At 38.6% G+C, this 13,859-nt stretch overlaps 1 protein-coding gene across 1 annotated transcript in view; it reads right to left on the bottom strand.

Annotated features, from left to right (window-relative positions):
- Positions 1-1,079: 1,079 nt before the first annotated feature.
- Positions 1,080-13,859, bottom strand: part of PRTG (protogenin) — a 254,683-nt gene continuing 241,903 nt past the window's right edge. The window contains exons 18-20 of the mRNA XM_033921031.1: positions 11,536-11,701; positions 6,997-7,101; positions 1,080-3,429 (exon numbers count right to left, since the gene is read on the bottom strand). Coding sequence (XP_033776922.1) covers positions 3,025-3,429; positions 6,997-7,101; positions 11,536-11,701 — 676 coding nt within the window. The 3' untranslated portion in view covers positions 1,080-3,024. The remainder of the gene's footprint in view (positions 3,430-6,996; positions 7,102-11,535; positions 11,702-13,859) is intronic.

Genomic DNA, 13,859 nt, shown 5'->3' with positions numbered 1-13,859 from the left:
TTAGTAACTATGTATACAATAAGCTCTTCAAACATATAGTTGTTTTCTTTCTTAACAAACAATATTTTTTTTGGAAAATAATATGCAGCTCTCCTCTTTTTCTACAGAAAATTCTTTGGTATGAGGTTGTTCCATCTTGTAGTCTGTGAGTGTGGTACCGGCACATGACTTTAGTTACAACCAAAGGATCTACAGCAACTGTATCTCCTATTAAAACACAAAATGACCACGATACCCTGTGAGCTGGCTCCACATTTCCACGGAGCACATTAACAAGCAACAAACTGTTCCCTGAGTCCAGGTTAAAAGAAAAAAAGCTAACAACGAAAAATAACGTTAAAAGGAGGTAGTATAAAACAGGAGTTGTAAGGGCAAGAGGAAGACTGCCACCATTTCTAACACATCACTTCATTACAGCTCAGCTTTTTCAGCCTTAATGAACTTAAAATTAAAAAATCGTCAACAGCACTGCAGATTGATGCATGCAGCAGGGCTCTGTACTTCAAATCTGGTCGGTCTCAATGTTTGGAGCTCTGTGCATGAAGGTAATTCTATAACAGAGCACCTAGAATAAGAGGGTAAACATATGCTTATTTCAAGATTATGGTGCTTCATTTATAGAAGACTAGTGCAAGTGACAGAAAAGGCACCTACATTTACGGCACGAGTGCTTAAACCAGCCCAAGAGTTGGTGTAAATGCTTGTGCCTAGCTGTTAGCCATAACATATCTTAAGTTATAGAATACTATATTTTATGCACATATTTGTATGCTTTGCCCATGCTCCACCCAAGCACACGCCTACTGGAAAAGTGTAAGTTGCCATTTAAAACTAGGTGTTTCCCTATAGAATTACCCCCATACATATCTGTATGTATGTATATATATATATATATATATATATATATATATATATATATATATATATATATATATATATATACACACACAAACATGCTTGCAGTAGAACTCCCTTATACCACACAGTGTGAGAATATATGATCCTATATGTGCTTAACAATCACTTACACCTAGTTTACTCTGATAATCTAACACGTTTTAAGGCATCTTTAGGTACTCATGAGCAACTTCTTAAATATTAAAAAGTTATAAGGCAAAATAGCTTTTTTTTTTTTTTTTTATAAAGAAGGCACCATTGCTACGAAGTACAGAGATTTTCTAATAAACTGTTTTAGTATGTACTATTTTATGTGGGCAGTTTTTAAAGCCATCTACCCAGGAAAAATGGTTTCTCTAAAATAGTCCTCTTCTGGTTGTCTAAAGTTATTCACTGGGCTGCTAAGAAGCATGCTTAGGGTTCAGGGAGCAGTATAGCACAGGTACATGGCATTTTCACAAGTACACATGCTATTTTTTTGTTTTCAGTTTCTAGAAAAAAGAACAGGTGCAAAATGCACATGCATGAAAGAGAAACTGCTACAACTATGAAAACTGCTCCCACACTATACACACTAATTCTGAATATTCAGGCACACTAAGGGCTCCTTTAACAAAGCCACAGTAGTGATTCCACCACAGCAAATGCACCGAAGCCCATTCAATTCCTATGTGCTTCTGTGTATTTGCTGTAGGAGAATCGCTTTGTAAAAGAGGCCTTAACAGAGCTGCTCTGTTGCTCTCTCTTGGCAATATGTAAGAAGTAAAAATTTATTTTTTTTTTTTTAAACTATCCCAGTATGTCAAGAATATACTACTGAAAGGGGACTTGTATATTATCAACTAAGTAATCTGGGCCATACTTTTAAATGCTTAGAGCCCATCCAAGTTCAAATCACCAAATAGTAAGCAGTCATGGTAAATATTTACCAAATATCAATGCTTGCCAATTTTGCCAATCTGTTATTTGTGAAACTTTTGCTCTAGACATTATTACAAAGTGTGAAAATGTTTCAATGGATCATAAAATATACTGTAGGCATTTTGATATAACACAAGCTCGCTTTTAATGCGGTCAAGAATTGGACTCTTTTTTTGTTATTATTTTGGTATTATAGATTACACTGTAGACCTTGTATAACACAGATTCACTTGTATTGCAGTCAAATATCTTAGACTCTAATGTCCACATTACACAACGTCTACAGTATAATGCAAAAATCAGGGAACAGAAATTCCAGATTTTTGTTTACATATTATTCCTTTCAGGACTCCTGATGTTGCACTTTTTTCATTACAGCAGCAGCATCTAAACTTCCCATGTCATGCACCATTTGCAGGGAGGCATTTTTGGAAGTACAGAACTGCTATAAAATTGGTACTTTTGATTTTCAAAATAAATAATGTTAGTTTTATATATTTTCTAAATATGAGCAGAATAGCAATATTTCCCTTCTCTTTATGCTGGACTGACTACTGGTCTTGACCTCCATTATGTACCATCACCTCTGGGTCATAATAAAGAATCGGAGTCCCTGGAAATAACCTTAGCCAGGATAGCCTTCAACAACTGGGATTATTGCTTAAATTATATTCTGCATGCTTTCATCCTGCCTTCACCCCTAGTATTTCCCCAGTTATTGGTCTTTATGCAGCAGTGCTGTTGACTTTTTTTGTGTATTTTAAAAAATAAAGGCTCTGGGTTGGATTCCTCTACCTATACAACTCCTTTGAACAAGCACACAATTTCATATACACAGTAAAATTAAAAAATACTAATAGGAAGTATTATTTGTTGTGTAGCTGTGGTCAACTCTAACATAAAAGAGGTAAAAGCAGCCTTGTGGTGCTCATCACCAGGCTACATGAGGTAGATATTCAGCAAAGGGAATAAAAACTGCCCTTTGTTCCAGTGACATGCATTTTAACTCCAGCCAGAATCCTTTACCTGTCCCTTCACATTGCTGAAAACTTGAACATTCAAAAGTATAAGTGAGTTTTAGAAAAGGCATAACATTCAACAGAAGAAGCTGGAAACCCCCGACTTTTTGGGATACCCAGAATTTTTGGCTCCCTGTTCTTTGTCCTTCGAACAGACACAAACTTCATGAAAATTGGAGGTGGCAGGCTAGACTGGATGCTCATCTTGGTTGAAATATGGAGTATTAGACTTTGTCTGAAGAGCTAGGGCAGTAGTCTGTTCAACAGCCAAGATTGATGAGGGTTTTTCACAATCACTTGAAGTAGCGTTCAATTCTGGATCACCCTCTGGTGAAAACTGCATATTTGGAGGATCTGGTGTAGCAGCAGAATAAGCTTGCAACTCATCACTAGATTCATGGGAGTATCTTCCAGAGTCTCCGGTCTCATGACTTCCATCGCTGTTTGCTGAGTGCTCGGTATCGGTTATCATACTGAATCCCACCTGGAAACCATTTGTCTGGCTTGGTGATGTAGGAGACTCATCTTCACTGATCAATACCTTAGTACCTGGCTGGTATAAGCATACAGTTTTGACAATTCTTCTCTGAGGCTGTATGGATAAAAAGGTGAAGTCAGTCAACAAACATACCTAAACCAATTACTCTTTCAGATAAATAAAAACCATGTCATGGGATTCACTTTACAATCAGTATATTTACTTGTTTTCAAAAAGAATAATATAGTGTTCTGCAGCCATGATCCCACCTTTAGTGCAAAGTACATCCACTTAAATGTTTCATTAAAACCTATGGGCTTGTTGTCATTAGATTCATCAACAAACACTGTTCATTAGGAATGGCTCACTCTAGTGTTCACGATTCACAATCGGGTCTACATTGTATTTCAGATGCAAACTAGGTCAATTTCCATATTTTGGTTAACTTGGGAAAGAGCTGGCCAAATCTGTTGTATGTGAACTGGGAGTAAGTCTTTAGTCTGCTCAACCTTCTTCACTCACTATTCTGATATTTGGTTTTAAGAGCCTCAGTTACTATACAGGGCACAGCAACTGTCAAAGGTTCTTCCAGCAAAGACTAAAGCAACAGAGTCTCTTTAATGTTTTATGACAAAAGACATCTCTCTTATTTTCTAGGTATCTTTCTTAGCACCATCACTAATGAAGTTAACTTTTGTCATTCAGGTCCTTTAGTTTCTCACTCATTCAGAAAACAACACCTCATTGTTATTTTAAGAAGAGGATATGCAAACCATGACCAGAAGTATCTATGAAAATCTGAAGGACATGGTGGCATGAAATGTATAAAGGTAATTTTCCCAACTAGGCATTTTGTTATCCTTAGAGGCAGATTTTAGAAAGGATATATAAATTGGAATTGAGGCATCCAGACTGATCCTGGCAGCTAGGGAGTCCCACATGAAATATACTGCCTACTTGTCCTTGGATAAAGTGGTTTACTTACCTGTAGCAGGTGTTATTCAAGGACAGCATGCAGATATTCTCACAACCCTGCCACCTCTCCTAGTTGGCTTCTTAGCTTTGTTACTGAACTGATGATCCCGCAAGCCGGCTTCAGGTGTGAAGTCATAGACATGCGCAGTGCAGGCAATCTTTAAGTTTTAAAATGACAGTGCACTTCTTGACTGTCCATACCAGGGCTCCATGGATGACGTCACCCACATGTGAGAATATCTGCCTGCTGTCCTCGGATAACACCTGCTACAGGTAAAGTAACTTTGCCATACATACAAGAATGGGTATGTATGTTGATAATTCAGAACATGCATATGTCAACAATTTTTATGACATACAAGTCTGTGTTTCTCAAAGCTGTCACAGTATCTTATACCCTTAGCCAGTATTGCTTTTGCCAGAGTAGTAACACCGAGGGGGGGGGGGGTTGGTGGATTAAGGAGAGATCACTCCTAATCCCTCAATAGAAAATTGTACAAATATTAGCTGTTTTAAAACCTAGACGCCCCCAGCAATAGGTAAAAATCCCAGTATCAGCAGACAAACACCCATTTATTTTCTGAAATGGGGAATTTCTGTGTATTTTTTTTATTCCTGTCATACTCCTGCTTAAAACATGTTAAGACCATTGCTCCTTGCCATGTGTACATTTCATGGTTTGGACATGTGTATTTCAGCTTCATAAAATTGGGATTTAGACATATGTACAGTACATACTGCCCTAATCTAAAATTCCAAAAACATGCACTAACACAAATAGGGATGGAGGTGTGGTAGACCCTGATCAATTTTCAGAGGATTGTGTTCGTGAGGAGCTAGCTAAACTAAAGGTAGATAAAGCAATGGGGCCAGAGGATGTACATCCGAGGGTACTGAAGGAACATAGGGAAGTTCTGGTGGCTTCACTAGCTAACCTTTTCAGTGCTTCTCTAGAGTGGTACCGGAGGACTGGAGAAGGGCGGATGTGGTCCCTCGCCACAAAGGTAGAAGTAAGGAAGGAGTAGGGAACTACAGGCTGGTAAGTCCAACTTCTGTGGACATGCTTTTAAAATAGAGAATAGTGACGTTTCTGGAAACTAGTGGATTACAGGACCTGAGGCAACATGGATTCACTAGAGGTAGGTCTTGTCAAGACAAATCTGATAATTCCTGTGACTCAGTGACCAGAGAATTGGATAGAGGGAGAGTGCTAGATGTGGTGTATTTAGATTTTAGCAAAGTCTTTGACAGCATTCCATAAAGATGTCTAATAAATAAATGAGTTCCCTTGGTATAAGCCCCAAAGTGACCGACTGTGTGAGAAACTGGTTGAGTGGAAGGTGACAAAGGGCATTGCTCTGAGGAAAGGGATGTTACCAGTGGTATACCCTCAAGGTTCGGTTCTTGGGCCTATTCTTTTTTAACATTTTTGTAAGCAATATTGCTGTAGGGCTGTCAGGTAAGATTTGCCTCTTTGCGGATGATACCAAAATCTGCAATAAAGTAGACACCCCTGATGGTGTGAACATGAGGAAGGACCTAGCAAACCTTGAATGGTCTAAAATTTGGCAGCTAAGATTTAATAGCAACAAATGCAAGGTCATGAAGTTGGGCTGCAAAAACCTGAGGGAATGGTACAGTTTAGGTGGTGAAGAACTTTTGTACATAAAAGAGGAACAGGACTTGGGTGTGATAGTATGTGCTAATCTTAAGGTAGCCAAATGGGTTGAGAAGGTGACAGCAAAAGCTAGGATACTAGGGTTCATAAGGAGAGATATGGCCAGTAGGAAAAAGGAGGTATTGATACCCCCTGTGTAATACTCTGGTGAGACCTGATTTAGAATACTGTGTACAATTCTGGAGACTATCTTCCAAAAGATATAAACAGGATGGAGTCAGTCCAGATGAAGGCTACTAGGGTGGGATAGAAAATTTTAAATAAACTTGGTCTTCGTCATAAGGCGTATGGGGACAGATTTAAAGATCTCAATATGTATACTTTGGAGGAAAGGCAGAAGAGGGGAGATATGATAGAAACATTTAAATACCTATGTGACAAATACACTTGAGGCAAATCCCATTTGAAAAGAATCTCCAGAATGAAAAGGCAGAGGATGAAGTTAAGAGGTGATAGGCTCAGGAGTAATCTAAGGACATAGTTTTTTACAGAAAGGATGGTAGATGCATGGAATAGTCTCCCGATAGAAGTGGGAGACAAACACTGTGTCTGGATTCAAAAAAGTGTAGGACAAGCACATGGTCTCTCTTAAGGAGAGAAGATGATGATAATGGATGCTGGAAATGAGCAGAGTAGATGGGCCATTTGGTCTTTGTCTGCCATCATGTAACCAGCTGACTTTTTAAAAAAAATAAAAACTTTAATTCTTTTGCAAATTACGGGTTTCTTTGAGTTGATTAATCATGAGTATAGTTCCAAATTTTGCTGTATGGAATCTTTTTGAGTCCCTCAAATGGAAATTTACCTGTTTTACTACATTTCAGGTGATAGCCAAATAATTATTTTCTTGAAAGAGGGATTGACAATTTGATCAGATGTCATAAACAGATATTTTCTACAGTTCAGATATTTGCTACAGTTCTACTCCTAAATGATAAAAATGAAAATTCATTCATTTCTGCAATCTGAATTATTAATTTCATATTGTACTTAAATATATTTAAAATAAAAACTTGAGTGTTATTTACCTGTGCTGCACTGGTCCTCTTAGGGTCTTGAAAAAACAGCCATTTTTTCTTTCTTTGGTTTGTTATCACAGGGCCATAGCTATTAATGATCAAATCTGTTCCTCCCTAAAATAAAATAGTTTATCATGAATAAAAAAGGCTGTACCTCATTTTATAAAAAGATCAAGATTGCACATGTCATGCTGACACCACTATACTAAAGGCCTTATTCAACAATAATTTTCCTTACACAGGGAGAGCAACTTTCAAAATTTTTTCAGTGGTTAAAATGTTCACCTTTGGTAATAGACATTTATAAAAACTGTCCACTCAGACTCAATGGAGGCATTTCAGGGGCAGGTTTGGGAAAGGGTTTGCCTTTACATGCATAATTTCTAAAATTTGGCCACCTGCAAGTAAATTAATCCTGAAAATGTGTGTGCTAAAAAGTAAGTGTAAATATAAGCAGCACATATATTCCCTGGGATCAATTTTCAAAGCAGAAGCCTGCAAAAGCTAAAGCCTGTACAGGGAAAAAGTATGTGCATAATTTTTATACACAGTCATATAATTACCACTTTGGTCTTTCTTGAAAAAAGGCTTTTGTGTCCTAAAAGAAAGGTAGATGTCTTCAAATACTTGGCTAATATTAGAGTATATTGGCTAGTCTATCTTAATGAACCCAAGCCTTTTATTTCAGCAACAAACAAAATGATCTAGGTTTACTTAAATTCACGTCATACAGAACTCTAGTAAGACATCACCAAAAAAAAAATAGAGAATAGTCTCCACAGATGTCAAACCAGAAGAAACAGCAGTGACCAGCCAAAAGTGAGTAAAGAACAGCCAAGGAGTCAAAACTAACGGTCAATGTTTATTGCAAAGTTCACCAATGTTTATTGTAGTCAATGGAGCGTCTAATAGAGCAAATACGCAAAGTGCGTGCTCCCCACCCCAACTTATTTTAATGTTGCCACCCTCCCTTTCTTGCCGGCCCTCTTCCTCCTCCCCGTCCACCTTTTAAAAAACCCCAAAAAACAAACTTATGGCGCCTTACTCGCTGAGAGCGGTGCACAAGGGTTGCTGACTGCCTGGTCCCCACTTCCACTGAGAACGGCAGACACGGCTGCCTCCTCTTTTGTTCTCTGGTGGTATAGTGGCACACCAGGCTGCCTGCTTGGTCCCGAGCCGCTTCCCAAAGTGGCGGGGACCAAGCATACAGCAACCCTTGTGCGCCGCTCTCAGCGAGTGTGGCGTCAGAAGTTTAAAAAAAAAAAAAAAAGGGCGCGGGGAGGGGGAGGAGGAAGAGGGCCGGGGCCTGCCTGCTGCCTGCCTGGGGAGTAGGGAGTGAGGAGGGAGAGGCCAGGGCCTGCCTACCTGGGGGGGGTAGGAAGTGTGGATGGAGAGGCTGTGGCTTTCCTGCTGCCTGCCTGGGGGGGGGGAGGCCTGCTTCCCTACCTGCCCTGTCCCTGCCTGCCCTGTCCCATCCTACCACTAGACCACCAGAGGGGGGACAGGGTACAGAGCCTGGCAGGGAGGGGGAACAGGGTGCAGAGCTTGGCAAGGAGTGTGGGGTTGGGTGCAGAGCCTGGCAGGGAGAATTTGGTTCAGAATGTTTTTTTTCTCGTTTTCCTCCTCTAAATTTAGGGTGCGTTTTATGGTCAGGTGTGTCTAATGGAGTGAAAAATATGGTAAATGTTTTTGTCTCTATGTGATGCTTTCAATTAAAAAATATATATAGCGTGTAGTTTCATTAAGGACTCAGAAAATTGGGCCTCCCTTTGAAATGGATGGGAGAAATGGTGTGCCAGGACAGATGGATGCTGGAGGATGTACCAAAGTAACCAAGTTGAAACTTCAGAGGTCTCTCATAAAGCTTTCTAAAACAACTCTGGTTACAAAATAAATTGGAGTAAATCAGAAGTTCTTCCATTGAATGTACATTGTGCAAAAGGTTTATTTGATGAGTTTCCTATTATTTGGAAGGATGGTATTAAATATCTAGGGATATGGATTAAAAGTACATTGGAAGACAAGATGAAAATAAGAGATCATTATTACTAAAGGTCATGGAGATGTGTGAGCAATGGAACCATTTACACTTGTCTTGGTGGGGGAGAGTTCAAACGGTCAAAATGATGATCTTGCCGGTAATTTGTTACCAAATGGGTATGTTGCCAATTTATTTTCAAGGGTCCTTTTACAAAAAGTTAAATGGTATTCTGACAAAATTTATTTGGCTTGGGAAAAAAGCAAGAATTGCTTTAGTATCTCTACAAAAACCAATCGTGGAGGGTGGGGTAAATTTTCCCAATTTTTATAGGTATCATCAAGCCTATATAATGCGTCAAGGCATGTATTGGATCCTCCCTGAGCTCTTGGAACATCAGCCAGACTGGTTATATCTGGAGTGGAAAATCATGTCCCCGATGCAACTATCTCATATATTAAATATTAAAATACCTAGTTATGCTAAAGATAATGTGATTTTATTGAATACCTGGAAAACAATTAAATTTATTGATAAATTAACAGATGTCCCTATAATGAAATCTACTTTGCAGTCCTTATGGTTAAACTCCAAGATTCAAATAGGCGGTACTGGGATCGCTTGGAAGAACTGGATGCAGGCAGGAATTCGGACATTAGATGATGTTATATCTAATGGAAATCTGCTTGATTTTTCACAACTGCAACAATCATTTGGAATTTTAAAATCTCAACAATGTAGGTGGTTGCAGTTGAAGCAGGCTATTCAGTGTGGGTTCCCTGAATAGAAAAACTTAAAAACTTATTTTAGCCTGCAGATCCTTTGCTACCAAACTGATCTAGTAGGACATCAGGTTGCCCAGTGGTACAAATTGATTTCTGGATTTTTAAACAAAAAAAAACAAAAAACAGTCTTAGAGACATCTGGAGCTTCTAGATTTGTTGGCCACGAATTTGGACTTGGAGATTGAAATGTATACAGTGTCAGCATCTATGAGGCAAACATGGTTATTTTTGTTGCATAGGATTTTTTGGACCCCAGTTCGGTTAAATAAAATAGATAGTTCTAAGTCTAATAGATGCTGGCATTGTCATATTGATATACGGACTTTGGATCATCTGCTAAATTTTTGTCCGTTTATATTTATATTTTGGAAGTCAATTTGGGGGACAAATAAATTTAGTTTTAGATTAAAACGTTCCACTATCCTATGAGGCTATAATTTGTGGAACAACATTACATGTGAAACCCACTCTAGATCAATATAAGAGTTGTCTATTTATGATCATGACGGGCATAGCCATGCAATTGATCACGAGTAATTGGAAAAACCATGACAGAATAAGCTACACTTTTTGGTGGGTGAATGTATGCACTACATACAAATATGAAAGAATAAACGTGGAATGTAGGGGATTTAGTGGTGTATTTAATAAAGTTTGGAGCCCATTGACAAAATTTATGGAGGTATGATAATATTTATTTTATTCATTTCCTATTAACATCCATGGGGGGAGGGGGGAGGGGGGAAGGGAGGGAAATAAATAAATACTGATGGTGACATTTAGGTAACTTTATAAATTATTTAAATCATATAATATGTTAAAATGTTATTATTTAATTTATGATATTTGAAAATCTTGAACGATGTACAAGTTGCCTGTACAGATAATAGTGCATTGTATGTAATACCTGCTGTTCTTTATTTGTTTGGCACTATTTTTAGTTTTAAAATCAATATAGTTTATATAAAAAAACCACAAAAAACAACTGCTTTGAGCTATATATTAATCAGTTGATTAACAGACTCTGATGCAGGCAACATCTGCCAAAACATGGCTGTGTCCGGTCATTAAGAAATTTATTTGACTGCAGTAAACATTGGTCATTTATGTTTGGACTCCTTGTCTATCCTTTCTTCACTTTTGGTTGGTCACCATTGTTTCTTCTGGTCTGAACTCTAGTAGTGATAGTGGTCTTGGAGAAAGCTGGGGTTTCTTGCCAGCAATAATACCTTAATTAGACCAGCGTAAAAAGTAATCAAAATGATATGCGAAAGTCTGAGATCAGGGAAGCCCCTTCTTCATCCAAGATGTACATCCCTGGATTATTGGTCATAACTGGTTTATTGATGCTAACTGGCACTAATTTGCAATTATATGTGTAACTGCACTTGATATTCCACAAACTGTGCACACAAAATCTACAGTGTGCAGTTGCAAAGATGAACTTGGACTGGGGGGAGGCAGGTGTGGGTCAGGGGTGTGCAGGTTATACTGTAGAATACTATCAGTTATGCACCTAATCACCTGCAGATAGGCATGAAAATTAGTATAAGTGCTTGTATCTAAAGTTAGGCACCTAAATTCTGACTTACACTAGTATTTTATAACAGCAATTGCATTCTTTAATTGCTGAAAGAGAATCTACATTTAACACACTTAATTCTGGCACCCATCTTTAGGTGACCTTTTGAGAATTTCCCTCATAGTGGAAGGCATATGTTGCTTTACTTTTATTTAATGGATTAGGGAAATCTTTTACATGAATAAATTAATAATTGACAATACCTTTGCATCAATAAAACTGTCTCCCAGCATTATAGGCATCAAGGATTCTGCATTCTCTTCAGCTCGGCTCAGGTTTTTCCCTACCTGATTACCACTGGCCAAGGAGATTCTAGTATGAGCCAGCTGATCAGGTCCTTGCTGCACAGTTTTCGGAGGTGATGCTTTCCTGTAAAAAGGAAAAATAAGTCAGTTGTTTTACAGGGAGCTTTCAGGAAATGAGCGAGAAAATGGATTCATCTAATATTCCTAGAATTAAATATCTGCAGTTAAAAAGTTTGGGCTCCTATTTCCTAAACTGCATCATCATTGGAATTAGTGTGCACAAACAGCATCGGGTTGCATTAACTTCTGCATTAAACAGCTAGCATGACTATTTGTCTTGACATTAGATCCTTTACATAAGAAAATTCAGGATAATCTGGAGATAAAAGGCATGCCTTTGAAGACAATTTGCTGGCATCTTTCTGAGCTCAGATCTTCCCTTCCTATTACAGTTTCCAGGAACATGGTGATTTTTCAAGTTTTAAACTTAATATGACAAAATCAAAGGTCTTGGCAAGTCCCATTTCTTTGCAGGGGGACATGCTTCCCATTGCAGTGGGCTGCAAAATCATTCCCCACTCCCCCATTTACAAAGCTGCGTTAGGCTTTTTTATGACCGGCCATGGTGATATTAGCTCAATACCACCATGGCCAGCAATAAAGAGCCTAACATGGCTTTGTAAAAGGGGGGTTTGTTATTTGAGAGTGCAAGTCTATGGATTTGTCCACATTATACAGATTAAGTATTGACAAATTGCTACAAGATACCAGGTGTCTTTTTGACCAATGGAAGGGCCTTCCCTTATTATCTTTATCATATGGTAATTTTTCCGAGATGATTGTATGTCCTCCAGTTCCTTCTGTTACGTCTTTTAAAGCAAGATATTGGAAAATTGTGGCGACTTGTGTGGTTTTCATTGGAGTGGCACAAAATCTAAACTTCGCTGGGATTTCTTCCTTGGCAATTGGTGCCGAGGGGATTGGGAGTTTTTGGTATTAAGTTGTATAACCAGAGGTTCTTTTTATGTCATTTAAGAGACTGGATATTAAATGGAACCTGTTTACAGATACTGCATTTGAACGCGATTATTATTACACATGGCAAACTTACTTGCTATACGCCCACCCAAATAAATTGTCAGGAATGGTATTTTGTTTTGGCCCCCTTGGGTTTGTGGAAGGACAGTTACCACTCATTTTCTCAGTGGTCAATTACAGATGTAAAAACTGGATACTTAAGAAACAAGACAGAAAGAAGATTGACTCATTTGAGCTTTGGTGCTGAAGAAGGATTTTATGCGTGCCGTAGGCTGCCAGAAGAACTAATAAATCGATTCTAGAAGAGATCAAACCAGCTATGTCACTCGAAGCCCAAATGATGAAGTTACAACTGTCAGAAGAGAAAAATCATTGGAGAAGGACATTATGTTTGGGAAGATCAAAGGAACCAAGCGAAGAGAGCGGCCTGCAATCAGCTAGCTGGACATGTTGAAAACAATCATGGGGATGGCACTGGACGACCTTACTGGACTAGCACTAAACCAATCTCATTTTAGATCTGTAATTCATCAAGTCGCTAGGACTCTAACATGAGTCAATGACACCTAACTAACTAGTTACCTCTGTGGAGTCAAGATCACCACAATAGTGTGTTATAACCCTTTGTGGAAAATGCCAAGTTTGTCCCAGGACTAGAAAATGTTGTATTTAAGCGACAGAAAACTTTGGGGATTATTTTCTTGGAACATCTGCTGAAGGAAAATAGTTCTATTCTTACCTTTGTGAAATTATAACACAGGAAACAGGATACTGGGCTTGATGGACTTTTGGTCTGTCCCAGTATGGCAATTCTTATGTTCTTATGATGATCCCTCAGCCTTTGTTATGTTTATATACAATTGTCTTATTATTTGAATTCCCTACTGTCACAGTTTGTCTTTGAGATTTGGAGGTCAGCTAAGAGAATTACTGGAAGGAGACCCTTTGGGGAGGACGTCAGTGTCGTGGTTTCATAGAACATTGAGGTCTCGATGCTCTAAAATCACTGCTAAACTCCTGTGGGTCACTGTGATGCCAGTAAATTGTTCAATTTGAAAATGATGAGCGATGTTCAAACAACTTCACATGCAAATAAAGTTCACGGAGGTCCGTGGTAATCCCATCTGATCAGTCGTAGGAGAAATTGACCAATACATGCTCAGAATAGTTCACAAATGTGCACATGAGCCAGGAAAAGCTACTTCAGAATTACGCTTGAGCATCAATCATGGGTGTGCCTTATT

This window comes from Geotrypetes seraphini, chromosome 14, assembly GCF_902459505.1.
Source record: "Geotrypetes seraphini chromosome 14, aGeoSer1.1, whole genome shotgun sequence".
Lineage (NCBI taxonomy): Eukaryota > Metazoa > Chordata > Amphibia > Gymnophiona > Dermophiidae > Geotrypetes > Geotrypetes seraphini.
Note: the sequence above shows the minus strand (reverse complement) of the source record. Positions and strands in the feature narration are given on the sequence as shown.